This window comes from Haemorhous mexicanus, chromosome 13 (assembly GCF_027477595.1).
Source record: "Haemorhous mexicanus isolate bHaeMex1 chromosome 13, bHaeMex1.pri, whole genome shotgun sequence".
NCBI lineage: Eukaryota > Metazoa > Chordata > Aves > Passeriformes > Fringillidae > Haemorhous > Haemorhous mexicanus.
The window spans coordinates 22,159,353-22,185,891 of NC_082353.1; the positions used below are offsets into that span (position 1 = coordinate 22,159,353).

At 62.1% G+C, this 26,539-nt stretch overlaps 2 protein-coding genes across 6 annotated transcripts in view; one reads left to right on the forward strand and one right to left on the reverse strand.

Moving 5' to 3' along the window:
* On the reverse strand, nucleotides 1-6,634 carry AP3S2 (adaptor related protein complex 3 subunit sigma 2). Of its 2 annotated transcripts, none has more exons than XM_059858820.1 (6): nucleotides 6,344-6,634; nucleotides 5,433-5,524; nucleotides 5,228-5,339; nucleotides 4,223-4,294; nucleotides 1,048-1,155; nucleotides 1-742 (listed from the first exon to the last, which is right to left on the reverse strand). In XM_059858820.1, the coding sequence occupies exons 1-6, from the start codon at nucleotides 6,617-6,619 to the stop codon at nucleotides 614-616; spliced, it is 789 nt and encodes a 262-aa protein (XP_059714803.1). In that variant the 5' UTR covers nucleotides 6,620-6,634; the 3' UTR covers nucleotides 1-613. The 2 variants fall into 2 exon arrangements, with proteins under 2 accessions (XP_059714803.1, XP_059714804.1); XM_059858821.1 differs by lacking the exon at nucleotides 6,344-6,634 and adding an exon at nucleotides 5,803-6,203.
* The window catches only part of ZNF710 (zinc finger protein 710), a 22,201-nt gene continuing 2,071 nt past the window's right edge, over nucleotides 6,410-26,539 (forward strand). Inside the window, exons 1-2 of one of the 4 annotated variants that reach the window (XM_059858815.1) lie at nucleotides 6,410-6,544; nucleotides 24,792-26,214. In XM_059858815.1, the coding sequence (XP_059714798.1) occupies nucleotides 24,820-26,214 (1,395 nt within the window). In that variant the 5' untranslated portion in view covers nucleotides 6,410-6,544; nucleotides 24,792-24,819. Of the gene's footprint in view, nucleotides 6,545-8,264; nucleotides 8,419-11,742; nucleotides 11,883-22,852; nucleotides 23,011-24,791; nucleotides 26,215-26,539 lie in introns of those variants that run through there. The other 3 variants (XM_059858814.1, XM_059858816.1, XM_059858813.1) reach the window with 3 other exon arrangements.

Here is a 26,539-nt window from a genome sequence, read left to right on the forward strand (position 1 = left end):
TGGGTTCAGGGGTAGTTTATTGGGACACAGGGACACACTCCAGCAGCCCCTCCAGTCAGTTGGCCTGACCCTGCAAGCCCCCCAAGTCACTCAGCTCCCATCCCTCTTGCTGCCCCATCCCCGCTCCAGCCTGTCCTCCTCACACTGTCCCCAGGGCACACAGCAGCTCCCAGGAGTGACCCCCACCCAGCTGGGGCCCATCACAGAGAGCAGGACCAGGGCAGGGGACAGCCATGGCTGGGAGGATGGAGGGGACAACCTGCAGCTCCTGACAGAGCCATCGCTACAGGCACACTTTCACCTCTGGGAATCCCAGGAATCCCAGGAGAGGCAGGAGCCAACTGCCCCACAGCGAGGAGAGGCTGCATGTCTGCAGGGAGGGAGGGTAAGGAAGAGCAGCTTCGTTGCTGGGGGACCAGGGAGCAGAACTGAGCCCAGGTCCAGAGGGAAGGACCCCCCACCCCGTTCTCTGAGCCCCCCACCCCGTTCTCTGAGCCCTGTCACTGCTCCCTGCCCTCGGCCACCATCGGCCCCTGTGTGCCACACGGGCAGAGCCCCGGAGGAGCCGGGGACCCCAGCTCTGCTCAGCAGGCAGCCCCCCAGCACGGGCTGCTCACATGAACTGTGACAGGTTGGGCACTTTGATGTTGATGTCCCCGATGTTGATGTTGCGGGGGATCTCGGGCAGGTTGATGTTCTTCACGGCCGACACGGCGCGAGAAGGAGCTGCTGAGAGGCCTCCCTGGGGACAGAGGGACCGTGACCACTGGCACCACCCCACAGCCCTCCACAGCATCTTCAGGAGAAACCTTTAATGGCCCAGGGTCATTATCCTTGACAAAAGAACCACTTCCACGGGCAGCTCCCTGCACTCTTGACCAGCACCACTGGGCAGGGGTGTCCCCAGCCCCATCCCGAGGGCTCTGGCAGGCAGACACTGGGATATCCTGGATACCCCCCATGCCCACCCCAGCCCCCATGGGCCATCCCCCCCACAGCCCAGGGTCCATCAGCTCCCACGGGCAGAGCTGCAGTGTCACCGCTCACCTCTGCCTTCTCCAGCTTGCCCTGGGCCTCCACCTGTGCCACGATCTCGTTCATGTTGGTCTCCAGCACCATCCCGCCGATCACCATCTCCTGCAGGATGTGGTGGACCTGCCAGGGAGGCATGACAGAACAGAAGGCTGAGGGCCCGCTCCTGGGAGCATGTCAGGGGCCAGCATTTCCTCAGGGGACACAAATCTACCCCTGTCCCCTTCTGAGCTGCCTGGAGAGCAGAAGAGTGGCCAAGGGGAGCCCCAGAGCTCCACTTACCACCTGCAGCCCACTGGAGATGACACCCACCCACCCGGCCCCTGCAGCAGCCAGATGCAACCGGTTCCACTGGCAGAGCCTGGCCGTGCCACCCCCGACACATGGCTGGGCCCTCCCTGGGCCAGGAGCCAGGTGACAGCAGGAATGTGTCCCAGAGATGACCCCAGCAGGCAGCAGGGTCCTCACGGGGCACGACGCTTCTCCCCAGAAGCTGCTTCTCCTCAGAAAGCCGGGCCAGAGCCTGGCCTCTCCACTGTCTCTGAGGAAGGTCAGGGCTGTGACACGGGCACAGAAAAAGCACACAGCTGCCAAGGGAGTCTGCTCCTTTCCTGGCACCCCTCGAGTTCAAGGATGAACAGCCAGGCAGGGCCAGTGCAATCACACAGCCAGGACAGGGAAAGGAAGGAACATTGCTGAGTTGCAAGCCCAGAAATTGTAACCATCCCCGGGGCGGCAGCCAGGCTGTGCTGGTGGCTACAACCCCCTTCAGCTCCTGCACCTGGCTCAGCTCAGCACTGCCTGCACTGTCAGCAGTTCCCAACGAGCCCCCAGCACAGATAATGGATTTATGGGTCCCAGTCATTTCCATGAAAGAGGCTCCACAGGAGCACGGTTGGGTTATGAGATTGTTTTATGGTTTCACAGAGCCAGGCTGCACTTGTGAACACCTTGTGAATAACACCGTCAGGACAATGTGGGGGAGAATAAAGAACGTGAGAGAACGTGCAATTCCAGCAACTGCTGAGGGGAAATCCCAGCTCTGTGCAGTCACCCAGCCCCGGGCTCCCCACAGCTCCTGTCCCACTCCCACGCTGCCTGCAGCAGCAGCAGGGGTGCGGGATCAGCAGGGCACAGGGTGGGCTCCAGGCAGCTCCTGGGACCCCCCACAGCCCTGGAACCCCCATCCCACAGCCCAGTCCCAGTGCATGCTGAAGCAACTGGAGCAAGTGGCTCCCACCGCCTAAGAGGATATGGGAGCATCAGGAAACGTTCCTTCAAGATCTGGCTTCAGCCCAAGCTGGCTCCAAACCAGCAGGGCAGAAATCTTGAGCAAGTTTTGTTTTCCAAGCCAAAGCACAGCACTTCCTGAGCAATCTGTGTCCCCTCTGGGACCTGCAGCTGCTGAGTGCAGCTCACACTCCCCTCTGAGGTGGAAAGCAGGGCCCAGAGTGGGGCATAGCCCACCCTGAGCCCCCCTTGGACAGGGCATCCCTGCAGCTCGGAGGCTGGGGCTCCCAGCACCGACAGCAACAAGCACTGGTGCCACTGGGGCCTGACCAATGTCCCTCTCCATCAGCCCATGTCAGGAGTAGGACCCCAGGCCTGCCACAGCTCTGGTCCCATGGCCCTGTGCTGCAGGCAGTGCAAGGTGGAACTTTAGGCAAAAAGAAAAATTACAGAATGCAGCCAAAGTTGCACCTGAACCCCTGCCATCCCCTGCCCAGGGAGACATTCACAGCCCTGGCTGGGGAGACACTTGTGGCCCTGCCTGGGCATCCCAGGGGGGCAACCCGGGCTCAGCAGGACACACCAGCACATGCCCAGCACCCCAAACACTGCCCCTCTGCAGCCCAGCTCCGGGAAGCACAGGAACATGAGCACATCTGAGAAATAAACATGTGCCAAATATAGAAAGAGACCGGAGGACCAACTGATAATGGCCAAGAGTCAAAGCTGGGAAGCAGCAGGAGCACGGGATGGGAAGGGCTGGGAGAGCCTGGGTGACCGAGCTGGGGTCTGCACGACCAGAAACCCCCGATTCCCATCTCCTGGAATGTTCTTCTGTCAGGAGAGGTCAGAGGCAGGGTGACCCCACTGCTGCTGGCAAAGGTGTGATGTGCCCTGCCCGAGGGCTGCGGGCTGGCCGTGGGGCTCAGTGTTTTACATGCAAAGCTCATGTAAAGCTGAGAGTAAGGCTGAGTGAAAAGCTGCTGGGTCCTGCCCCTCCCACAGAGTCAGCACCCACGAGCATATCCTCCCCCAGCTGTGGGCAGAGGTGACCTGGGCAGCTGCCAACTGCCAACACTTCTCCCACAGCTGCTCGGCCCTCCTTCCTCCTTTGATAAACACTTTTGCTGACAAGAAAATCTCCTTGTGGCATTTTGGAAAGTTTGCAACAGGGCAAACAGTGAAACCAAAGCCTGACCTCAGCAGCTGGTAACGTAGAGATACCTTGACCTGCTCACTCCCCCTCCCTGCCAGCTCCCCAGTTGGAATCACCAATGGAAAGGGAGCATTTTACTTTTTTTTTTCCCAATGCTCTTTTTTTGTTGATATGTTTTCGTCTCCAGCAAAGCAAGAAAATCTTGATCAACAGCAATGCAAGCCCAGCACCCTCAGCCAAGCCTCCCCCTGCTCCAAGCCTATTTCTGGCCACCTATTCCCAGCTATCTTCAGCCTCGTGACCCAGGACATGATCAAAGAGGACGGTTCCACCCAGTATCTCCATCCAGCTCAAGAGGAAGCATTACAGGCTGTGGCTCAAACCACAGTTTACCCAGCACTTTGAATTCCAAACACTCCTATTGTTCCTTCCCTTTTCTTTTCCCGGCAGCTGTAGTGAAATGTTAACTCCCTCGAGGTGTCACAGCCTGGAGCAGAGGCAGAACGCCCCAGCGCCAGGCCCGAGGCTGCCCAGCTGCAGCAGAGCTGGCTGTGGAGCACAGATCCACCCCCTGCCCATGGCCACCCGGCCCCGGGGCAGCCCCAGGGCTGGGCACGGCTCCCCAGGGCTCAGAGCAGCCCAGCCCTCGGGCTGCTCTGGGGAGGTCACGATCTGAGTGCCTTTCAAAGGTTCCCATACAGGATCTCAGTCCCCCCAGAGGGACCCCTGCCATCCCCACACTCTCCTGGCCAGCCCCAGCTGGGGAAATGCAGGCTCTGGAGCAGCCCTGAGCCCAGCACCCACCTTGTCCATGTGGAAGATGAGGTCCAGTTCACAGACGTTCTCAAAGCACTTGTCCAGCGTCTCCACAAACACCTGGGCAGCAGAAACCAGGCAAGATGGTCAACCAACCCCATGGAACACTCCAGGCATGGGACAGAGTGACTGGAAAGCTGGAGAAGGACCTAGGCATGCTGGTGACCGTGGCAGAACATGAGCCCAGGTGTGTCCAGGTGAGCGAGAGGCCAATGGCACCTGGCTTGTGTCAGCCCCAGCGTGGGCACAGGCCCAGGGCAGTGCCTGTCCCCTGAGGAGGCACTGCTGGGGCACCTCCAGCTCTGGCCCCACCTGACAAGAGAGACCTGGAGGGGCTGGAGCATGTCCAGGGCAGGGAACGGAGCTGGGAAGGGGCTGGAGCCCCAGGAGGGCTGAGGGAGCTGGGAAAGGGCTCAGCCTGGAGAAAAGGAGGCTCAGGGGGGACCTTCTTCCCATATTCTGGTGTTTAAAGGGTGGCTACAAAGCTGGAAACTCTTGTCATACAAGGAGTCACATGGAAAGACACAATGATGGGTACAAGTTCCTCTTGGGGAGACTCCAAAAAGGCTCAACAGGAAAATTTTTTCCAAAGAAATAGGTGTTGAATAATTTCCATGAGGAAGTGAGGGATTCCCCAACACTGGATATTTCTCACATGCCAGGGTGTTGGGAATTGTCTAAAGGCTGGACCAGACAATCCCTGACATCCCTTCCAAGCTGGGACTCCAGAATCCTAGGATTAGTGGTTGGACTTGATGCTCCCAAGGGAGTTTGCCACCCTAAATGATTCTATGTGTCTACTTTTAAAAGACATCCCTTCAGACTGCCTTCCCTGCTGCTCCCAGGTGAAGAAGCCACGTAGAAGTTCAGGGCATACGTGCAGCCCCCCTCCCCACCATGGCCCCGAGGGCTTCTCAGGCCTTTCAGAAGGGCTGGCACGGCCACGGAACGGCCCTGACTGGCGCCGGGCAGCTGGGCCCTGCAGGGACGCACCTGGATGAGGTCCAGGATGCCCAGCTCGCTCTCGGAGGAGTCCACGCAGAACACGAAGTACAGCGTGGCGTAGTGGCGGTAGATCAGCTTGTAGTCCGAGCCGCCGAACAGGCTGTGGGGACACGGGCACGGCTGAGGGGCTTGGGGACAGCCCGGCACTGGGCGAGGTGGGGGACAGCCCGGCACGGCCCCTCCCGGCCGCTACCTGCCGCACTCCAGGAAGTTGCAGATGTGGTCATCCCGCTTCAGCACCAGGTGGAAGGTGTCACGGATGATCTGCTGCTGCACCTCTTCTGCCTGCCAGGAGGAGACGGTGGGTGGGCACCCATGGCACCCGCGGCCCCGGGCGACACGCCAGTCCCGGTGCCACCCGTGCGTGACACGGGGCATCCTGAAGGACGCGACCAGGACAGCGGCAGGTGCCGCAGCGACCGCCCTGCTCCCGGGACACCCCCAGCCCACCGAACCCCACGGCGCCCGCAGCCCTGCACTGCTCCCGGCCCCGCACCGGGCTCAGGCACCCGCCGCCGCAGCCCAGCGGCGGCCCCGGCCCGGTGGCGGCCCCGGTGGCGCACCAGGTGCTGGTAGAAGCGGACGAGCCGCGGCTTCCCGTGGTTGTTGAACACGAGGATGGCGTTGATCATCCCGGCGGCGCGTCGGGCCGGGCCGGGCCGGGAGCAGCACTGGCAGCAGCACCGCGGCCGCACACCCACCGCAGGAAGCCCCTCGGCCGCCCCGGAAGCGCACCGGGCTCCGGTGGGCTGAGCCCGGGGTGACCCTGCGGAGCGCCGGGCCGCGGGAGCGATCAAAGCCGCGCGGCTGCACCGCGGCTTGCCGCCGGGGCGGGCTCGGCCGTTCTTCGCAGCCCGACGGGGCGGACGGGCAGGCCTCGAGTCGGGATGCGGCGCCCGCTGCCCGTGCCGGGACCGCCGGGACCACCGGGACCACCGGCACCGCTGCTCCCCGCGCGCGCCGCCAGGGGGCGCGCCAGCCCCGCAGGGACCGGCGCCTCGCGCAGCGGCAAGACTGCGTGTTGGGCCACGCCCTCTTTTAAAGGGCCAGCGACTCTGTGCCGGGCACAGAGGCACAGAGGGCACCGGCGGGGCGAGAGCTCACCGGCCACTGCCCGCTCCTGCTTCCCCCAGCGCGGGCACACACCGGCCAGGGCCCGCAATAGCGCTCTGCGCTGGGGAGTGTGAGAACAGGGCGGGGCAATCCCGCGGGGCACCGGGCGCTAGCCACGGGCCCTTCCCTGCAGGGCACGGACACGGCTCCTCGGGACCGGCGGGCACAGACATGGAGGGCAGGGAGAGAAGGGTCAGTGCGCGCCGCGCGGGGCGGGGAGGAACGGAGAGGGAAAGGGGAGGAACGGCGGGACCGGCGGCGGCGCATCGCGCGTTCTGATTGGTTGGGGCGGCTGCGGCCTCTGGCTTCCGCCTTCTGATTGGCTGAGGAGGCGGCAGCATGAATCCGCGTTCTGATTGGCTGCGATGGCCGCATCCTCTTCAATCCGCATTCTGGTTGGCTGAGGTGGACGCATCCTTCTGAATCCGCGTTCTGATTGGCTGATGCTGGCGGGCAGCGACTCCCTGACAGCCGGCGGCGCCGGGGCTGGCCAGGCCCGCTCCGGGTCCCGCTCCGGGTCACACGGTGCACCCCGCTCTGTGCCCCGCTCCTCGTCCCGCCCCGTTCCCCGCTCGCTGTCCCGCTCTGTGCCCCGCTCTGTTCCCTGCCCCGCGTCCCACCCGAGTCCTGCCCGGTGCCGCGCTCCGTGCCCCGCCAGGTGCAGCTCCAGGCGCAGCCCCTGGCCGGGGCACCCCGGGATGCAGAGCAGCGAGCCTCCTGCGCCCCGTCCCTCTCGGCAAATCCTTGCGCGGGCAGAGATCTGTGCGGGCCACGTGCGGGGCGAGGCCGGCCGGGCATGCGGGGAGGGAAGCGGCATTTCGGGACCGGTGACACCGGGCGGCTCCGGGCTGGGCCGGCGGGCGGCAGCAGGACGTGACGGGATGCTGCGCGGCCCCAGACAGGCGGGGGAGATGTGAGCACCGGCAGTGGCAGCGGGGACAGAGCAGGGAGCTCAGTTTTCACCACGAACACACAAAAAAAAAAAAAACAAACCAGAAAAGCAGAAGTGAGCCCAGACAAAGGGCTGCGTGTGGAGACTAACTCTGCTGCGATTAGTCCGGCCGGCGCCACCTGCTTCCATGGAGATGAGAATCTCCCGACACACCAGCCGAATCACGGCTGCCCCCGCACGCTCCTTCTGCTGTGGGGAGGAGACCCTCCTCCTCTTCTTCCTCCTCCTCCTCCTCCTCATCCTTCTCCTCCTCACGATGGGAGCAAAGCCTGCAGCCCGCAGATCCTTGGCTGTTGCCACCCACTCTCCTTCCCGTGCCACATCTCACCCCCATCCCTCCTTTTGGGGACCAGTGGCCTCCTGCCACCCCATCTCCACAGCCACGTAGCTCAACCTCTCCCTCTGCCTTCTTGGGGGAGCCAAGAGCACCCCCTTTCCCAAACCCTCCAACTTCCGGATCACCTGCTCCCCTTCCCATAGCACATCCCATCTCGCTCCCTCCTCTGGCCACCTCCTGCCGCCCCCCGTGGCCTTTCCCCCCGCCTCTTTGTGTCGGGTGAACAGCATCCCCCCCCAGCCCCTCCAATTCCTGCAACATCCCTAATTCCTCCCATTTTTGGGGAGAGGGGAGTCCTTGCCATCAATCCCTACAAGCTTTTTGGGGTGCACATGACCTTTCCCACCCCCTTGGCGGAGGAGAGCGACGCCCAGCTGGATCTGGGTCTCCTGAGAAGGTCATCCCCTCCTCGGCATCATTCCGTGCGGTCACAGCCCCCCAGAACGAGGGGTGAGATAGAGAATGTGCTGCTGGAGGGGACATAATGCAGGGTCAGCGTGGGCACCGGGACCACTCCCACCCCCGGTCCCCCCACCGCTGACCCCCCCAAACCGGTACCGAGGCCGGCCCCGGCTCCGGTGGAAGGTGCTGCTGCAGCGGGGGGGCGGTTCGCGGTGGTCGGGCAAGTTGAGGAGGGGGAGGAAGATGAAGGGCGGGCGAGTTAGGAGGAGCTGCTTTGCATCCCTTCACGTCAGCCCTGCCTCATTCCCTCCTTCTTCCTTCCTGCGCACCCAGCGCCGGGCCCGGAGCCGCCGCCGCCGCCCCGTGGAGCCGCCGGTGAGTCCTCACCGGACCCCCCCGTGCCCCTAAAGCCCACCCGCCACCCCCGCTTCCCGGGGGGGGTACGGCAGCGGGGACACCGCGGTGTCGCCGCCTTCCTGCCCCGCGCCACCGAGACGGGAGCGATGGCGGCGGGAGGGACCGGGAGGAGCGGGGCGGACGGGGGGTCCCGGCTCCGCGCCCGGGGCCGCCCCTCCCGGGAACCCCCCCGGAACTTTCCCCGTGGCCGCGCTCAAACTTTCTCGGCCGGGAAAGTTGCGGGAGGGCGCGGGCGGGGGCCGTGACCTGTTGCGGGCGGGGGGAGCGCGGGGAGGGACCCGCGGCGGGGAGGGATGCTCGGGGCCGGGCTCGGGCCGCCGCTCCGCTCCGCTCCCCGGCCCTGCCCCGACTTTCCGCAGTCTCCCGGTGTTTGCGAGCGGCCAGCGGGAGGGGTCCCGGATGGGGCCCCCCCCGTTCGCGGCGGCAGAGTGCTCCGGGGAGTGCGGGACACTCTGTGGGCTGGTCCCGCAGCAGGCGGGTCCCGCTCCGCCGTCAGCCCCGGAACACCCCGGGGTGTCCCCGTGTGGGACCTCCCGGTGCTCCGCGGGGCCTCCGTGGGGACTGGGGGGCCTTTGAGTTCTGTGCCCAGGCAAGGGACCGAGGGGAGCTGTGTGAAAGCCCTCCGGAGCTCGGGTCTTAACAGGGGGTAATGGATAAATTAGTTATAATGAATTAATTAGTCAAGCATTAGGATTTTTCTTGTGAACAGCTGTGTAGGAAGAGAAGGGTGGCCAGGGCGAACAGGGACAGCCCAGAGCCTGACCTGCACTGGACTGGAGCCTGATCCCACCCCAGGTCCAAAGCCTGCAGCTCCATCAGCCTCCCTCCCACATCCCACACCCTGCTCCTGCCCCACACCACAGTCCTGTGTCCTGTCCCTCACTCTCTTCCCCACACCCTGCTCCTGCCCCACACCACAGTCCTGTGTCCTGTCCCTCTCTCTGCTCCTCACACCCTGCTCCTGCCCCACACCACAGTCCTGTGTCCTGTCCCTCTCTCTGTTCCCCACACCCTGCTTGGCCCCACACCACAGTCCTGTGTCCTGTCCCTCTGTTTCCCACACCCTGCTCCTGCCCCACACCACGGTCCTGTGTCCTGTCCCTCTCTCTGCTCCCCACACCCTGCTCCTGCCCCACACCACGGTCCTGTGTCCTGTCCCTCTGTTCCCCACACCCTGCTCCTGCCCCACACCACGGTCCTGTGTCCTGTCCCTCTCTCTGCTCCCCACACCCTGCTCCTGCCCCACACCACAGTCCTGTGTCCTGTCCCTCTCTCTGTTCCCCACACCCTGCTTGGCCCCACACCACGGTCCTGTGTCCTGTCCCTCTCTCTGTTCCCCCCACCCTGCTCCTGCCCCACACCACGGTCCTGTGTCCTGTCCCTCTCTCTGCTCCCCACACCCTGCTTGGCCCCACACCACGGTCCTGTGTCCTCTCCCTCTCTCTGTTCCCCACACCCTGCTTGGCCCCACACCACGGTCCTGTGTCCTGTCCCTCTCTCTGCTCCCCACACCCTGCTCCTGCCCCACACCACAGTCCTGTGTCCTGTCCCTCTCTCTGTTCCCCACACCCTGCTCCTGCCCCACACCACGGTCCTGTGTCCTGTCCCTCTCTCTGCTCCCCACACCCTGCTCCCAGGCTTGCCTCGGCCACTCCTCTAGCCCAGGTTTGAGCTGCCCCCCCCAAGCTGTGGATCCAAGTGGTTCCCACAGGGTGCTCAGGCTGGCCACAGGGTTATACAAACACGTCCTGGGCTGGAGGCAGGCTCCAGGCATGGCTCTCACGGGACCCCGAGGGGTCCCAGGGTGCCCAGGCCCTGGCTGGCTGTGGGGAGCAGCAGCTGGGGCAGCCTGGCCGGTGTGCCACCCTGTGTGTCACCCTGCTGCCACCCTGGGTGACAATATCCTCGCTGCAGGAGCTGCCTGGAACAGGCACGTCCCCTCACCTGGGCCCAGCTCCTCTCCTGCGAGCAGCTCTGTGTCAGTGCCCTCTCTGAGGGTCACACTGTGTCCCTCCAAAAGGGGAAACAGGAGATGCAGCTCTGCTCAGCCCAGGACACCCCCAAACCTGGGGGTGACTCGCAGGGTCCAACACGGGTCCCTGCAGCAGCAGCAGTGGAGCATCTCTGGTGGTGTGGGTCACGGCTCATCATGTTGGCATTCTGGGCTTGGTTTAATCCCTGAGAAAGTGTTTGTTTTGGGCAGTTTTACTGGGCCATTTTAATTTATCAGCTAGTTTGGGAATCACGGTGTGGAGGAGGGAGGAGCACAGGCCCTGTCTGGCTTTGCTCTCCGGCTGGGAGTGCTGGGGGATCTCCAAAGCAGTGTGTTTGTACTGCCAGGAACATGCCAGCATCACAGCCCGTGAGAGAGAGGCTGCCTGCCCTCCTTTATTTCACAGTGTTTCCTGGTGGAGAAGTCAGCTCCAGCTCAGCCCAGTCTCTGGGCATGCCCCTGGGGCTGCCAGGCCAGGGCCAGTGCGGGGATGAGGGGTAGCCTTGTGTCAAGGGCCCTTCCTGCTGCGTCTGTTGCCCTCTGCCACCCGCTCCCAGATTTGTTTTCCCAAGCCCCATCACGTCCCTGGCTCACAGAGTGCACCTGTCTGGGCTCAGGTGCCAGCTCCTGGAATGCCTCAGGTGCCTGCTCAGGGCATGGGGCATTCCCGGAGCCACGGGATGGAGCCAGGTGTGCCACGGGGGCTGCGTGGTGGGCTGGAAGAATGCTGAGGATGGCCAGGGTGGGACGTGCCAGCCGTGCCCAGCAGTGCCCAGGCCCATCCTGTGTGCTGCCTGTGGCTAGAGTCCTCAGGGAGAGTCATGTCGTTCCCAAAGGGCTTGGCCTTGGGTACAGAGACCGTGATCAGTGCTCTCCCCTTGTGCCTCCGTCCCACATTTTCTCCTCAGCCCCCTGCACTCCCTCCTCTCCTCCTCCCTCACCCTGGCTGTGGGTCGGTGGGGTTGGTGTGGGAGGAGACCACAGCCCATGCTCAGCACGGCTTTCCCTCAGCCCCAGTTTGTGCCCAAAGCACAGTGAAATGTGGCGTGTCGGGGGGGAAGGAGGTGCTCCTGCCGAGCTGTGGAGGGGGCCTGAGTTTGTCTGTTTGGGGTCTGTGCTTGGACACAGGGGGGCTGCTCTGCTCGCCTGGCTGCAGCTTCAACAGAGGGCTCTCCCCCCGAAGGGAACAAGCAATGGTGAACTTTCTTTCCCAAACTTTAAATGAAAGGGTAGAAACACGTTTTGACTTTTCCTGGCCTTTCCTTGCAGCTGTCCATCTGTTGTTTGAGTGACAGTCCAGTATTTCTAGTGCAAATTAACAGGAACAATTTGTCAGCACCTGTGGGCGGCTCTGCAGTGTCCTGTGCTGTCACCTCCTGGTCCTCAGAGTGTTTGGACAATGTTCCCTGCAAAGTGTCACAGTTTTTAGGTAAAGTGACCAGTGTCTGCGTGCTCTGTTGTGCAGAACAAAGACAAACTTGCAGAAAGTTCACGTGAATCTTCTCCAGACTGGCTCCAGGGATAACCAGGGACAATGGGGAGCTGGGGAACACCCTGGTGTGAGAGCAGGGAGGGCTGGTAGGACAGGGTACATCTTGTGGCCCTGGAGATTCGTCCCCAGATTGCTCCAAGCCCCATCCAACTGGACCAACAGGGATGGGGCAGCCACAGCTTCTCTGGGCAACCTGTGACAATTCCCTGCCCTCTGTCAGTCTGATGCCAGCCTTCCTGGCACTCCAGGTCCTTGTCCCCAGTCCCTCTCAGGCTCTCTTGGAGCCCCTCTAGGCACTGGAAGGAGCCCTGGGGTCATCCTGCAGGCGTCTCCTCTGCAGACTGGCACAGGAGGGCCGTGCTGGGCAGCTCAGGCAGGGCGGGCAGGGGGCAGGAGGCAGCCCTGCTCATTGTTTTACTTCCCCTTCTCCTCCGTGGGGAGCTGCCTTGTGCCCAGGCTGTGCACAGCCCGACGTGGAGCTGCGGAACAGGAATTTCCTGGGCCGGCGGGTGGGAGCTGCCAGCAGCCCAGGCTGGGACCAGGCTGGGACGGTGAGGGGCTGCTCCACGGAGCCCTGGCTGTCCCTCAGCCCCCCAGCAGGGCCCGGGTCCCTCCCTGGGCACGGCTGGGACTGGCCCCGGCCCTCAGAGCCACACCGGGCTGGAGCCCGTGTCCTGCCCGTGCTGGGGGTGACCTGGACAAGGACAGCAGGGGAGGAAGGACGGGCAGAGCTTCCAGAGGAAGAGTGCTCACCACTGCCTCTAAATTTATCTTTCCTGTTTGCCAGCAGCAGCACTGTCTCATGCCCATTCTCTGTGGTGTCAGGCCATTCCCCCTGCTCTGCCTCTCTCCTGGCACCCTGTCCCTCACCATGTTATCCCGGTTTAACCAGCTCTGTCTCTCCCCTTCTTTTGCTTTCAAGTTTTAATCCTGGTGTGCTCCTGGCTGCTTTCCCCTCCTCTCACCTCCGGTCTGTTCCCACACCCACCATCCCAGGGCCCTCCCCATGTCCCACAGCACCAGCCCCTGCCCTGGGGGTTAAACTGGGGACTGGGTGGTTTCCAGTTCCTCTGGGCTCAGGACTGGAATCCATGAGCAAGCTGGAGAACAGGAGGGAGGTTTCCCTTTGTCCAGCCCATGATGGGCTGCTCTGAAGGGAGAGCTTCTCCTCAGAACCATGGAACCACTTTGGTTTGACAGGACCTTTGAGATCACAGAAGCCTCAGGGCAGCCTGGCCTGCTCATCTCAACCTCCCCAAGAGATGCTGCACATCACCAGGCAGATCAGGGACACCCTGGACTGGCTGGGTGGACTGGGGACACCCTGGACTGGCTGGGTGGATTGGGGACACCCTGGACTGGCTGGGTGGATCAGGGACACCCTGGAATGGCTGGGTGGACTAGGGACACCCTGGACTGGCTGGGTGGATCAGGGACACCCTGGACTGGCTGGGTGGATTGGGGACACCCTGGAATGGCTGGGTGGACTGGGGACACCCTGGAATGGCTGGGTGGACTGGGGACACCCTGGAATGGCTGGGTGGACTGGGGACACCCTGGAATGGCTGGGTGGATTGGGGATGCCCAGGACCAGCCTGGCTGGTGGCTGCTGTTGGGAAGAATTGCTTTTGTGGTTAGGATGGATGTTCCAGGGAGCTGCTTCCCTTCCCAGTCAGTCCACAGGGATTGTGAGGGTCTCCTTCCTCACAAAGGACTTTCTACTCTGAATCCTGACCCCTCTGCCATCCAAACTGTAGGCATCCTGAACTCCCAGCCCAAACACCTCCCTGCTCCATGGCAGTCAGCTCTTTGTTAGTTTATTGAGCGGGCTGAGCGTCGCCCTTGCCAGGCACAGGCTGACCTGCCCTGCTGACTCTGCCCTGGGCTTGGCTGCAGAGCCATCAGGTTGTCCCTGCTGTGGCCATTCTGTGCTTGCTGTGCACAAAGCCACCAGCCCTAGGAGTGTTCAAAGGCTGTGTGGATGTGGCACCTGGGGACGTGCTGTAGTGGTGGCCTCCGCAGTGCTGGGGAGCGGTCGGACTCTGATCCCAGAGGGTTTTCAGCCCTGGGCTCACATGTGCCCGTGGCTGGGGGGGCACCAGCTCACTGGGACCTCACGGCCCTCAGAGGAGCTCTGAGCTGGGGCCGGGAGTGCCCTCTGCTTTCCCAGAGGCAGAGCCGTGGGCAGAGCTGGCCGAGTGTCCCCATCAGAGCTCTGAGTCTCTGCTGGGTCCCTTCCATCTATCCCCATCTGCCTTGGCCACCCTGCATGCCCCAGCAGAGCCCGGCTGGGCCATCCCCTGCTGAGAGCTAGCCCAGGTCTGGGGGGGCTACAGTGGTCTGGTTTGGCTTTGTGATTATCAGCCAGGGACACATAGAAGGAAATTATTTCAACAGCTGGGTATTGTGTGTGTTTATGGGACTTCCTGGCCGTGAGAAAGAAGGGCACAAAGTACAGGGGTTGTGTAGATTGAGATGAGAACAGGGAGGCCAAGTGGTGCAGACCCAGGGCGAGCCAGAGCTGCCAGAACCAAGGCAGAGACAGCCCAGCCTCACTGAGACCTTGGGAAATATTAATTAGGATGAGCAAATGGTGCAAATCCCCCCACCCCCACTCAGGAGCAGGATTTGCCCACTGCATCCCCCTGCATCACCCAGCCAGCCCTGTCCGAGCCCTGCATGCCAGGCAGGTGACCCATCCCCCAGTGCCCCCAGTGCCCCCAGGCCAGGCTCACCCAGCACTGGCTCTGTTTTCAGGAACAGGACAGCCCCGGGCTGTGGGGCCCTGGGCAGTGCTCCCAGGGGTGTCAGGTTCTGTCCGTGTCCCCTGTCCAGCCACTGACACTCTGGACAGCAGTGCCAGGCCCCGTTCTTCCAACTCCTTGCAAAAGATAAATACGTGTATTTTTGTGTAAAATCCTGGCCTGTGCCCAGAGTCAGGAGCACTGCAGGAGCTTTCACAGCATGATGACACACAAAAGCACACGGGCAATAAGTGGGAATTACAATTCACCCTGGCCCTGTGACCAGCTCTGGCCGGGTGCTCTGCTCTGTTTGGCCATACAGACTTGGTGCTGTGGGGGCAGCAGGCACAGCTGGCTCTGGGCCATAAGGGGATGTGTGTCCTCCACACCTGGCTTGGGTCAGCCCTGGGCTGGGCATTCACGGACTGCCACCAGCAGGGAGCTTTGTCCGGTGCCTCCTGCTCCATCTGTCCAACCCAGCCTCCCAAACACTCGTCCCTGACCTGCTCAGCTGTGCAGAAAAGGATCTGAAACCTTTCCCACCTTGGGGATCTGAAAGTAGAAGTGGTATTGGCAGCTGTGCAGCTGGGTTTGTTCCTGCAGTGGTGGGACACGTCAGAGAGCCTTGTTGTTGGAAAACTGGGAGTGGGGCACTGCCAGGTGGCCGGCGCAGAGCCTGGTGTGGGTGGAAGGGAGCTCCGTGCTCCCCAGGTCCTGCCCACACCCCCTCCTGCACAGGGGAAGCTCTGGTTCCCTCCCCTGCGTTCCCCTGGTCCGTGGGAGGTGGCACTCGCCGTGTTGGGACTGGGCTGTGTGGGCTGAGCTCCACAGCTGGATCCTTGTGCCAGAGGTGATTCCTGAGCCACAGAGCTGGAGGTGGGTGTCCCCCATGTGGGTTCAGCTGTGCCTCACTCACGGGGACCTTCCCCACCACTGAGGCACACCACGGTTGCTGTGCTGTGCTCGGGGATGTCCCGGGGGCTGTGGCACACAGGGGCAGTTTCTCCCAGGCAGAACAGGCTCAGGATCTGGAGCTGGGGGCACAGACACAGCATGAAGTGTCCCCTGCCCCGCAGCCCCTCGCCTTCCCAGCGCAGCCCTCCGGCAGACACACACGTGGAAGATTACCCGGTTGAGTATTAATTATCACGCTCAAATTAGCGCCCCTCAGCTATGATTAACTCATTACCCAGCCCTGCAGCGGGGACAGCAGCCACGGGGAGGGTGGCAGAGCTCAGTGTGCCCGGCTGTGGGGGCACAGCATCCCGTGGCAGCCCCAGCCCAGCCCTGCAGGAGCCCTCACTCCGGGCTGGGATGAGCTGCAGGAGAGCAGTGGGGAGCTGCTGGGCTGGGCTGGGCTGAGGCTCCTGTGTGCCTGGGGGCTGGGGCTGGGCTCTCAGGGGCAGCATCTGCCCGGCCCAGGGCTCAGGGGCTGCTCCCCAGAGCTCGTGGGACACTGAACCTGTCAGCACAGTCACAGGTGCTGTTCACCTTCCTCACTGCCCCTGGCTCTGGCTGGACGCTGCTGGTGCCAGGACCTGGGCCAGCCCTGTGTGTCCCTTTACAGGGCAGAGCTGGGGACACAGGGACAGGCAGGCCCCGGAGCCACTGTCCTGCAGAATGGACGTGGCAATACCAAAACTGGACTGAAATTGTTCCCAGGCACCAGGGCAGCAATGCTCTTGAAGTACCACCCTTAAGTGAGACCCTTCCCACTGTGGGGATCTTCCCTTGCACCTGAGCAGCTCTCTCACATCCCTTTGTTCCCGCTGGGGTGGCAGATGTCTCCCATTCGTACCGGTTTGGTTTTCCTCTTTCACAGCCAGCTGGGTCACACACACCTGGATTCCTGAGCTCCTCCTGCCTGTGTGTTGTCTCCTCAGACCTCTGGCCACATTTATGGCTCTGCCCTCAAGTCCCAGCAGTTTATGATGAACCCAAGGCCTGGGGATGCTAAGGAGGAGCTGTGTCCAGCAGGAGTGATGCCACATGGGCTCAACGTTCCTCTCACCCTCAGCCCTGGGCTGCTGTGGGGTCAGATGGCATCACACCTGGGTCTCTGCAGGACACCTGGGTGCCTGTGGCCTCTGTCCCAGAGGACCTGCTGTCCTGGAGGGCTCCATCTCCCTCTGGGTGTCACCTCCCTGTGTCCCACATCCCAGCACTGCTCTCCCCCTTCACCTTGGTTTCTTTTGGGCTGTTTGGGCACTTTGGTCCCTCTCCACACACGAGGCTCTGTTAACCCCTGCCACTGCTGAAGATGCCAAAGGAGCAGGGGCAGTGCTGGACTCACAGACCCGGGTAGAAGCCCTGTTGGTGTTTCCAGGCAAGGCTGGGTGCTGGCAGGTTTGGGCCTTGCAGGGCAAAAGGGGCTGCACCCACGCTTTGCCCTCTGCTCCCTGCAGGACCCAGCACAGCATCAGGCCCTGGGTTTGCCTCTGCCACAACCATCCCTGATCTTTCCCTGCAAGGTTTTGGGGGCTGACCTGAATTCACACTCGTTCCTGCAGGTGTGTTTGCTTGGGCTGTTTGCTCCTTCATCTTCCAGAGGAGCAGTGAGGTGGTGAAGGTAGTCCTGTTGCTGGGTCCCTTTTCCTTTCTGTCCCCATCTGCGTGTGTGAGTGCTGGGAACGGGTTTGTCAGCGCCTCGGCGCCTTTCAGGGTCTCCGCAAAGAGCAGATTTATTTTCTGCTATGCTGAGAATTAGCTCCCCTTTCTTCCTCTTCCCTCTGCCCCCGCTGGAAAGAGAGAGAATGCAGGGAAGAAGAAAGGATTTCCATCGCGGCGGTGATTGGCACAGCCCTGAATGAGAGGTCATTCCAGCCGGCTCTTTCTTTTCAGGGCCCTTTCTTCCTGCTCCCTGTATTCAGGCTGGCAGCATTCTTTCTTTTCAAAGCTCCTCTGTCTGTCTCTCTCTTCCCCCTCCTTTATTTTTCATCCCTTTTCTTTACTTTTGCTGTCTTTTCATTCTGTTTTTCTCCACCCCCTTGGGGCTCCATTTTTTTCTTTCCCTTTTCCTCTATTCAGTTCCTTTTTTTCTTCTCGCATCTCTTTTGAATAGCTCGGCTATTTTCGGAGAGGAAAGGGACTGTGCCGGGGAGAAGCCGTTACAGCAAGGAGGAACTTGAAAGTCTTTTCTTTCCCTGTTTATTTCATTTAAAAGCAAAAATTGTTTTCCAAGGCAGAGCGAGGGTTCTGTGTGGAGCCTTTGAAGGCAGGCTGGGACAGCAGCAGGCTGGGGGCCCTCCCTGCTCCTGCAGAACCCATTTTCTGCTGGTCCCAAACCCCTGGAGCACTGGGGCTCTGGGCTCGGTGCTGCCTTGGCTGAGGGTGCTGCCAGAGGGGGTCCAGGCAGCAGCAGCCCCTCTCCCTCAGCTCTCCCCACACCTGATTTAAAGGCTCTTCCTGCCTTGGGGCTCAGAGCAGCAGCGTTGTAGGGGTGAGGTGACCATAATCCCTGAAGGCAGGTCCTGGAGCTCTCTGCTGCAGCACACACCTGCGTGCAGGGGGAGTGGAGGGAGTGTTTGTTCCAAAGGGGACTGGGGGGCTCCTGCAGGGAGCCCGTGAGGACACATGGGATGTGCCAGCTGTGCAGGTGCCAGCTGTGCAGGTACCCCTCGGTTGTGCTCAGCCACTGTGCTCAGACCAGAGGGACACAAGGTGCCAGGCTCCCCAGAGCAGTGACAGGAGGGGTCTCACACACCTCCCCAGGGCCCCGGGGTCCCATGGCTCTGAGGGAAGCCCTCGCTCAGCAGGTGAGGCTGGGCCCATCACTGCTCCAGGTGCCACCAGAGCTCGGCTCGCTGTCCCCGCTGCCCTGCTGCGCTGGTGCCATGCTCCAGGAGGGCTGTGAGGGCAGAAGGGCTGGAAGAGCAGGCCTGAAGCATGATCAGTTTGCTCAGCAAATTGAGGGAGGAGGTGTTGAGCCCTGTGGCACAGCAGCAGGAGCTCCTGTGGGGGCATGTGGGGCCGAGAAGAATCCCCTTCCCAAACGCTCCCTGCCTGGGCACCACTCTGGGTGTGAACCATCGGTGGCTTTGCTGCAGCTTCAGTGGGGCTTTGGTGCGGTGTTGATGCAACTTTGGTGAGGTTTTGGTGAGGTTTTGGTAAGGTTTGATGCACCTTTGCCTGCTCACAGACCACCCCTGGCTAGAGCAGAATGCTGGCTCCAGCATTTGCTCTGGCTCAGCCCGTACGAGGTTCCCTAAAGAGACCTCCCAGAGCAGGGACAGTGCTGGTGGCCACGGGCCTGCTCTGCTGGCCTCCTGGCTGTGCCACCACACAGGAGTGCCGTGGAAGGGACCCCGAGTCACAGCCAGGCTCCCTTCCCTGCCCCTTCCACCGCCCCCAGAGCCTGGAGCAGCCTGCCTTCCTCCCCTCTTTCCCTTACTCCCCTGCCCAAATGGATGCAATCTGGATTTCAGGAAACACCTTTTCCACATGAATTGTAGTCTCCCCTTGTTTTGCTGTAGCACAGAATCTGAGGGGGAGCTGCTGACTTCCGTGCTGGCTGTGTTGGGATCACGGAGTCACGGAATCCCACATCTGGAGGGACCTCGGGGATCACCTGTCCAGTCTTTTCTGGGAAAATTCCAGGCCCAGAGGGGCTGCAGGTCAGGGCTGCCAGGTGCTGGGGGAGGGTGGGAGGGCACTGTCCCCCCACTGTCCTTGGCCACCTCTGGGGTGTGGGCAGGGGCGCCGTGCCAGGCGGGGGCTGCGGGAGGGCGGAGCGGGGCCAGGGCCCGTGGGTAATTAAACAGATCATCCCTTTAAAGTGAGATTCAAATAATTGTAACCCTGAGATAGAGAAGGCATTGGAGGAGATGAAATGGGAGAGAGAGAGAAAGGAACCAAAGGACAGAGGTTCAGAATGGAGAGGGAGATTAGGAGAGAGATGAAAGAGAGAGGAGAAAGATAAGAGGGAGAGAGGGGACAGATCTCGGCGCGAGATGGGCGTTGCCAGGGAAACGGGAAGAATGAGAGAGCAACTGGAGGGATGGAGGAGCAGAGGATACTGGGGGTGGGGAGCGAGGGATGGAGGAGGAGAGGGATGGAGGAGCAGAGGGACAAGGGAGCAGAGGGATGGAGGAGCAGAGGGATAGAGGAGCAGAGGGATGGAGGAGCAGAGAGATGGAGGAGCAGAGGGATGGAGGAGCAGAGGGATGGAGGAGCAGAGGGATAGAGGGGCAGAAGGACGGAGGAGCAGAGGGATAAAGCCCCAGTGTCAGAAGGAGGCAAAAGGGGATCTCCAGCAGAACAGGAAGCAGGAGTGGCATGTCACAGCTCAGCACAAGTGCCTGTGTGCTGGGAAGAGCCTTTGGGATGGCAGCTCTGTCCCTCTGCAGTGAGCAGCCACAGCACCTGCTGCTGTCCTTAGCCTGACCCGCTCACCCCAGGTGCCAGGGCTGGATCCCAGATCCCTGGGCAGATAATGGAGGAACCAGGCAGCTCTGTGCTCATCCCACTTTTGTTCTGCAGCACTGGTAACCTCTGGTTATTTGAAACCATTCCCTTTTCCCTCCCAGTCAGAGTTTGCCAATAACCATACATTTTCAAAGGGGCCAATATTCACCTCTGATTGATGGACACGGTGATCAGAGTGACAATATCCCAGTTCCATGGAATGTTTACTAATAACATTATCAGCATCCCTCTGCAAACCCCAGGTTGTGTCCTTTGTTCTGTGAAGCCAAAGCCCCCAAAAACTGCTTTTCCTGCACCCAGAAGCACTTCAGTGACACTGTGATGTCACATCTGTCACTGGCTGGAGATTGTGGCTCTCTGAGCCACAAACAGTGGAGGTTTCTTTTTTCTGGAGAAGTTTTCCTTAAAACAAAACTTTTCCTTTAAAAATGTAGTTTTACAGTATCTGGTGTGGAGACACTGGCTGAATTTAAACAGGTATTTGTTTTCTGTGGCTCCTGCCTGTTTCTCAGAGCTTTGGCTCATTTTTACAGCAGTTCCTCTCTATCAGGGTCAGTTCTGGGGCAAGAAATGCCAGTTTCAGTTCTGCCACGGTGTGTGGAGCCACTCTGTGGGTCAGCCCCTGGCACACACCACCAACACAGAGCCAGGGCCAGCACTGCAGCCTAGGGGACCCCCAAATCCTTGGGCTGGGGCAGGACAGACATGCTGGGTCAGGTTTATGAATAATTTTAGTTGTGATTTTCAGGAAAACAACATTTTTCTTTTTGGAATTGTGGGGGGTTGAGCAGCTTTATGTGAAATCTGCAGGCAAGATGAAAGCCTGTTTTCCCCTTTATTAAATTTAAATGAAGGCTGCTTTTGAGAAAGAAAGGAAAATAAAATCAAAGGTTTTCTCACAAATATCAGATCCATTATCAGCCATTTTCTGGTAAGAAGTCTTGAACAGGTTTACTCCCCCCTTCCCCAGTGAGAACCCCGAATGCCCAGGGTCTCACTTTGTCCTGGGGCTCAGTTCTCTGCCTTGGGAGCTTTTCCCCCAAGGTCTGCACCACCCCCTCTGTCCCCAGGGAACCTCCCAGGCCCTGGGAGCAGAGGGGCTGCAGGAGGGTCCCGCAGAGAGCCCTGCAAAGGGGGTCCTGCACGGGGGCTAGCCAGGAGCAAGTCCTAAATGTCCTCTTTCCCGTGGCACCGAGCTGGTCAGGCGGCCTGGGACCCTGTGCAGGGGTCAGGTGACAAACTGCTGCAGGTGCCAGCACTGGGCTCTGGGCTCTGGCACTGCCCAGGGGCTGCCCTTCCCCTGCTGGGTGGGTGGGACAGAGCCCTGGCAGCAGGGTGGGCTCCTGCATGCCTGCTGGGGTCACTGCTCCTTGGGAGAGCTCAGAAGTAAATCAATCCCCAGTCCCTCTGGATTTGGGTACCTGGGCCTCCCTTCCCTGCAGGAATGGTTGGGTCAGGGTTGGTGAATGTTGCTGCCTCTGGGCTGGTGAGGGGAGCTGGGAGTGGAGCCAGCTGGCAAACGAGGGTCACTAATTGGTCACTAATTGGTCACTAACACCTCCCTGGAGGCTCTAGGGGCAGCTGGGGCCGTGCTCCCTGCCAGAGCTGCTCCTGGGGGCTGTGGGTGTTCCTTTAGCTCAGACCCTTTCGGGTCTCAGGTGTTACAGGCAAACCCGGGGGTGCGAAGGTGAGGCTTCTGTGAACCAGATGAAATGTTTCCATGCTGCTCAGCTGAGGATTTACTGGGCTCTTATCTCTAGAGTGGTGGTGCTGGCTGAGGGGCTGGGTGGGGTGGCACAAGGATTGGGCAGGTGGGTGAAACTGAGGGAGGCAAAACAGCAAAGGGAAGGGAAATGTGTCCACAGACACAGCACTTAGCCTGGTGGCTGGAAAATCTGAATCCAGCAAGGAATGTGCTGGGAGTGGAGAACCTGTTGCGCAGATGCTGCTGCCACAGGGACCCAGAGAGAAAGAAGTGAGCATCTGGGGAGCTGATCATGGAGCAAGAGAGGAAAATAGAAGTAAAATAGCACAAAGAAGTGAAAATCATGGGAAAAAACCTCCTGTGAGTGACCAGGTGGTGAGTGAGGAGCTGGTGGAGGCTCTGAGAGGAGCAGCCAGGGCAAGGGAGGGCAGGGTCTGCTGGATGTGCCAGGGCAGAGCCTGGGTCTTCCCAGACCTGTTGGGAAACATGGGAGGAGAGATTGCACCAAGACTAAACCTTGGAGTGGGAGGAGAAATGAAGAAAGAACCCCAAATTTCACAACCCCAGAGATCAGGGACAGCAGCACCACTGCTGGCCCAGGTGTGTCCGTCCCGCGGAGCTGGGCACTGCCCTGGCACAGGGGACACTGCAGGCGTGCCTGCTCACCCCCGGCTGGGACAAGGCTGGCAGGAGAGGGGAAACGAGCCCGAGGGAGCCGAGCCTGGCCCACGGGGCTGCCCTTGGGAACTGCGGCTTACTGAGGCTGGAGGAGGGCTTGGTTCCCAGCAGCAGCACGGAGGGGCCCTGAGCGCGGGGGTGACAGGCTGCGGTGCCGGGTCCGGGCAGGGCAGGGGGAGCTGCTGGTGTCCCTGCTGGGGACAGGAGCCCCTGCGGCGCCCGGGCCCGGTGCGGCTCGGTGCTGGGCCCGGGGCCGTGGCCGGCGTGCCGCCGCGGGGAGCGCCCGGGGCAGCCGGGGTACGGGACCCCACCTCGCTTGCCGGAGCGTTGGGAAATGCTGTTTCCAGCTGCCGCGGCAAGTCCCGGGGCGCGGACGGGGAAGTGAGAGCGGGAAGTGCAGCCGTGCCTGTGCCCTGTTCCTGCTCCCCCGGCGCTGTTTGTGCAGCTGCGGCTCCGGGCGAGGCTCCTGCAGCGTGTGCCGGGCTCTGGGCGCGATGGAGACAAGTGCGGAGAGGTTTGTGCAGCACAGGCTTCGGCTTTCCTGCTGAGAGGGGAGCTCTGCCCCTTCCCCGGTGCCCAGAGCAGGAATCCACACTTACTTTCCCCTAAAAGACTCTGGTTTGGGGTGGCTGTGAGATTCTCTGGTACTGCTCTGGAGAACATGTGGGTGCGTTGTTCTCGTCTCGTGGGGCTTTTTTTGGGGGGCAGAGACCCAGGGCCGTGCTGGGGGGGCCACTGACCCCTCTGCCCTGCTGGGCTCGTGGGGACAGCAGCTGGGTCCCCTCTCCCGTGTCCCCTCTCTTCTGCCTGCGAGGGGCAGCTCGGGGGCCCCGCGGGAAGGGGGTCTCAGCTGGCGGGGTGCGGCCCCGGGGCTGTTCCGTGCGCGCCAGCTGCCGCCTCCCTGACTGATCCCTCTTCTTCCTCCCAGCCCTCCTCCTCTTCCCGCCACCGCCCTCCCCCACTCCTTGCTTTGTTTCGCTGCCTCCGCACTAGTCCTCCCCTCATCCCCTTCCTTCTCCTCCTTCTCCCACCCCCATCCTCTTCCTCTCCATCCCCCCCTGCCGCCGCCCCTCCGGTCCGCTCCGTCCCTGCCCGCAGGGGAAGGGGTGCCCAGGCAGGCGGGGTACCTGGCTGAGACCTTCCCCCGGCAGATCTAGCCTGGGCAGGGTCCCCTCACCGGCTCCCTCTGAGCCGGGGCCGAGAGCCACCAGTGCTGTGGCCAGTGCCTGCCCCGTGGTGGCCCGGCAGATGGGAGGGAACTGAGGAGGGACCCGGTACCCCAGATGTCTGCGGGCAGCCGAGCCCCTGTGGTTGGTGTTGCTCCCCTTCTCTGTCTTTTCTCACACTGGTTTGGACCTTCCCCATCCCATCCCCTTCCCCATCCCTGCCATGTGCTGTGCCTGGTGTTTGGGGGCGCAGGGCAGTGGCGTGAGGGGACACTTGTGGGGTGGGCAGGAGCAGGCAGCTGCCTGCAGCACAGAGAGAGAGGCCGATGTCCCCGGCCATGCCCAGTGTCCCTCTAGCCGACCTGGCTGCAGGGATGATGCCCAGCACTGTGGGGTTTCCCTTTTCCAAACTGGAGGTTCATCCCACGATCTCCTCCCGCTCTGGGGTTCTCCTGGGACCGTGACGGGATCTGGCTCAGAATTTATCCCTGTTTTACCTCCCCCGCAAGATTTCTTTGTTGTAGCTGCAGGAATAATTGTATTTAGGAGAACACTCCTTCAGCAGGAGGAAGCGGCAGCTCCCAGCTCCTTCTGGCTGTCCCTGCTGGGGAGGGTGCTGTGGTGGCACTGGGAGCCCCAGGGTGAGCGTGCCAGCTTCCAGGGCTGAGCCAGCACAGCTCTGCCTGTGCCAGCCCCACTGCCAGGCTGGGTCCTGCTGGCTCTGGTGGGTCTGGGCCCCGTCCCTCGTGCTCTCTGTGCCCTGTGCTGTTGCTGCTCCTGCCGGAGCTCAGAGCCACGCTCAGCTGTGACCAGTTCCCAAACTGTTGGGTTCCCTGGAGTCACTCTAGGAGCCTGAGGGCATGCAAGCAGCCAAACTAATAGCCCATCCAGAGAGGCTGAGGATGGGCACGGATCCCAGCTTCCCTCCTTGCCCCAACCCTACAGTGGAAACGCCTGGGGCCACTGTGTCCCGGCATGCTGGGGTGTGTGGTGCTGGGGACCCAGCTGGCATCACGGCTGCGAGGCTGGGGTTCCCTGAGGGGGGCAGTGAGGGCTGGGTGAGCCCCTGTGGCACAGTGGCTGTGCTGGCGGGGTGCCAGGGGCTCAGGGCCATGTCTCCCCTCCTCAGCCATGACAGCGTAGGCCGGCGGCGAGAGATGGATCGGTTCAGCGAGTGCGGGACGCAGACGGACGCCGTGGTGGTGCTGTCCCTGGCACAGGCTGCTGTCCTGGGCCTGGTGTCTGATAATGAGCTGCTCGGGGCCACCGTCACCCCCACCGGCTTCTTCCCGGGGCTGGCCGGGGAGCAGCTGGACAATGCCACCATGGAGCCGGGAGAGCCTGAAGGTGAGGAGCAGGTGCCTGGGGATGGGCAGGACGAGGACACCCTGGAAGCAGACTCCTCCCTGGAGAAGCATGCCCGGAGGAGGAAGAGGCCGCCTGTGAGGCTGATGCCCAAGGTCAAGAGTGAGAAGGCAGAGGTGGAGGCTGAGCCACCGTACAACGCGCCGGTCCCCGGTGACGAGGAGGGCGAGGGGCAGCACGGCCACGCGCCACAGCCCCCAGAGCCCGGCCAGGAGCCGGCGGTGCAGAGCGGTGCCATGAAGATGATCGACCTGGGCACCTTCAGCAGGAAGCCCCGACGGCTGCGGCACCTGCGCCGGCATCGGGAGCTGGAGGGCAGCGAGCGCCCCAGGCGCAGGGGCAGTGACCTGGCCGGGGGCACCAGGGGGGCCCCACAAACCTTGAGCACCTTCGAGGCGGGAGCCCTGTCACCCGGGGAGGCCGAGGCTCCTGCGCCGGCGTCCCCCGAGCAGGTGAAGAGCGAGCAGGGCTGTGTCTGGCAGGAGCCAGGGGAGCTGGAGGTGGCTGGTGGCACCAGCGAGCACAGCAGGAAGGCACAGCTGGACCGGCTGGACATCAACGTGCAGATCGACGACTCCTACCTGGTGGAGGCGGGGGACCGCCAGAAGCGCTGGCAGTGCCGCATGTGCGAGAAGTCCTACACCTCCAAGTACAACCTGGTGACCCACATCCTGGGCCACAACGGCATCAAGCCCCACTCCTGCCCGCACTGCAACAAGCTGTTCAAGCAGCCCAGCCACCTGCAGACCCACCTGCTGACCCACCAGGGCACGCGGCCCCACAAGTGCGGGGTGTGCAGCAAAGCCTTCACTCAGACCAGCCACCTGAAGCGGCACATGCTGCTGCACACCGACATCAAGCCCTACAGCTGCCGCTTCTGCGGCCGCGGCTTCGCCTACCCCAGCGAGCTGAAGGCGCACGAGGTGAAGCACGAGAGCGGGCGCTGCCACGTGTGCGTGGAGTGCGGGCTGGACTTCTCCACGCTCACCCAGCTGAAGCGGCACCTGGCCACGCACCAGGGCCCCACACTCTACCAGTGCCTGGAGTGCAGCAAGTCCTTCCACTACCGCAGCCAGCTGCAGAACCACATGCTGAAGCACCAGAACGTCCGGCCCTTTGTCTGCACCGAGTGTGGCATGGAGTTCAGCCAGATCCACCACCTCAAGCAGCACTCACTCACGCACAAGGTAGGGGCTCAGGGTCCTCTGGGGTGCTGCCCTCATCGTGCTGCCCAGAGATGTGCCAGCTCGGGGTGTGGGTGCTGGTGGAGAGGAGTGTCCCAGTGCCCCCAGTCTTGGGGGGAGGTGGGTGGTGCAGGTGGCCAGTAGCACCTGTGGCTGGCATTAGCTGGGGTCGCTGGCATGCAGTGAGGGGGTCCCTGGGACTCAGCCCCTGCCCTTCTGGGAGTTCCCTTCCTCAGGGAAGGAGTTTCAGACCTGCTGCAGGGTAACCTGTGGGGCCCTGTCTAGGAGCTTTCACAGCCCCTCTGGGCAGGCTGTGTGTGGGTGCTTG

Excerpts from the sequence above, each read along its gene's own strand:
- AP3S2 (XM_059858820.1), bottom strand. The coding sequence starts at position 6,619 with ATGCGCCGCCGCCGGTCCCGCCGTTCCTCCCCTTTCCCTCTCCGTTCC. Across the intron at positions 4,295-5,227 it reads GCATCCTGGACCTCATCCAG|GTGTTTGTGGAGACGCTGGA; the intron begins GTGCGTCCCTGC and ends TCTGCTGCCCAG. Across the intron at positions 743-1,047 it reads GCAAGCTGGAGAAGGCAGAG|GGAGGCCTCTCAGCAGCTCC; the intron begins GTGAGCGGTGAC and ends CTCTGTCCCCAG.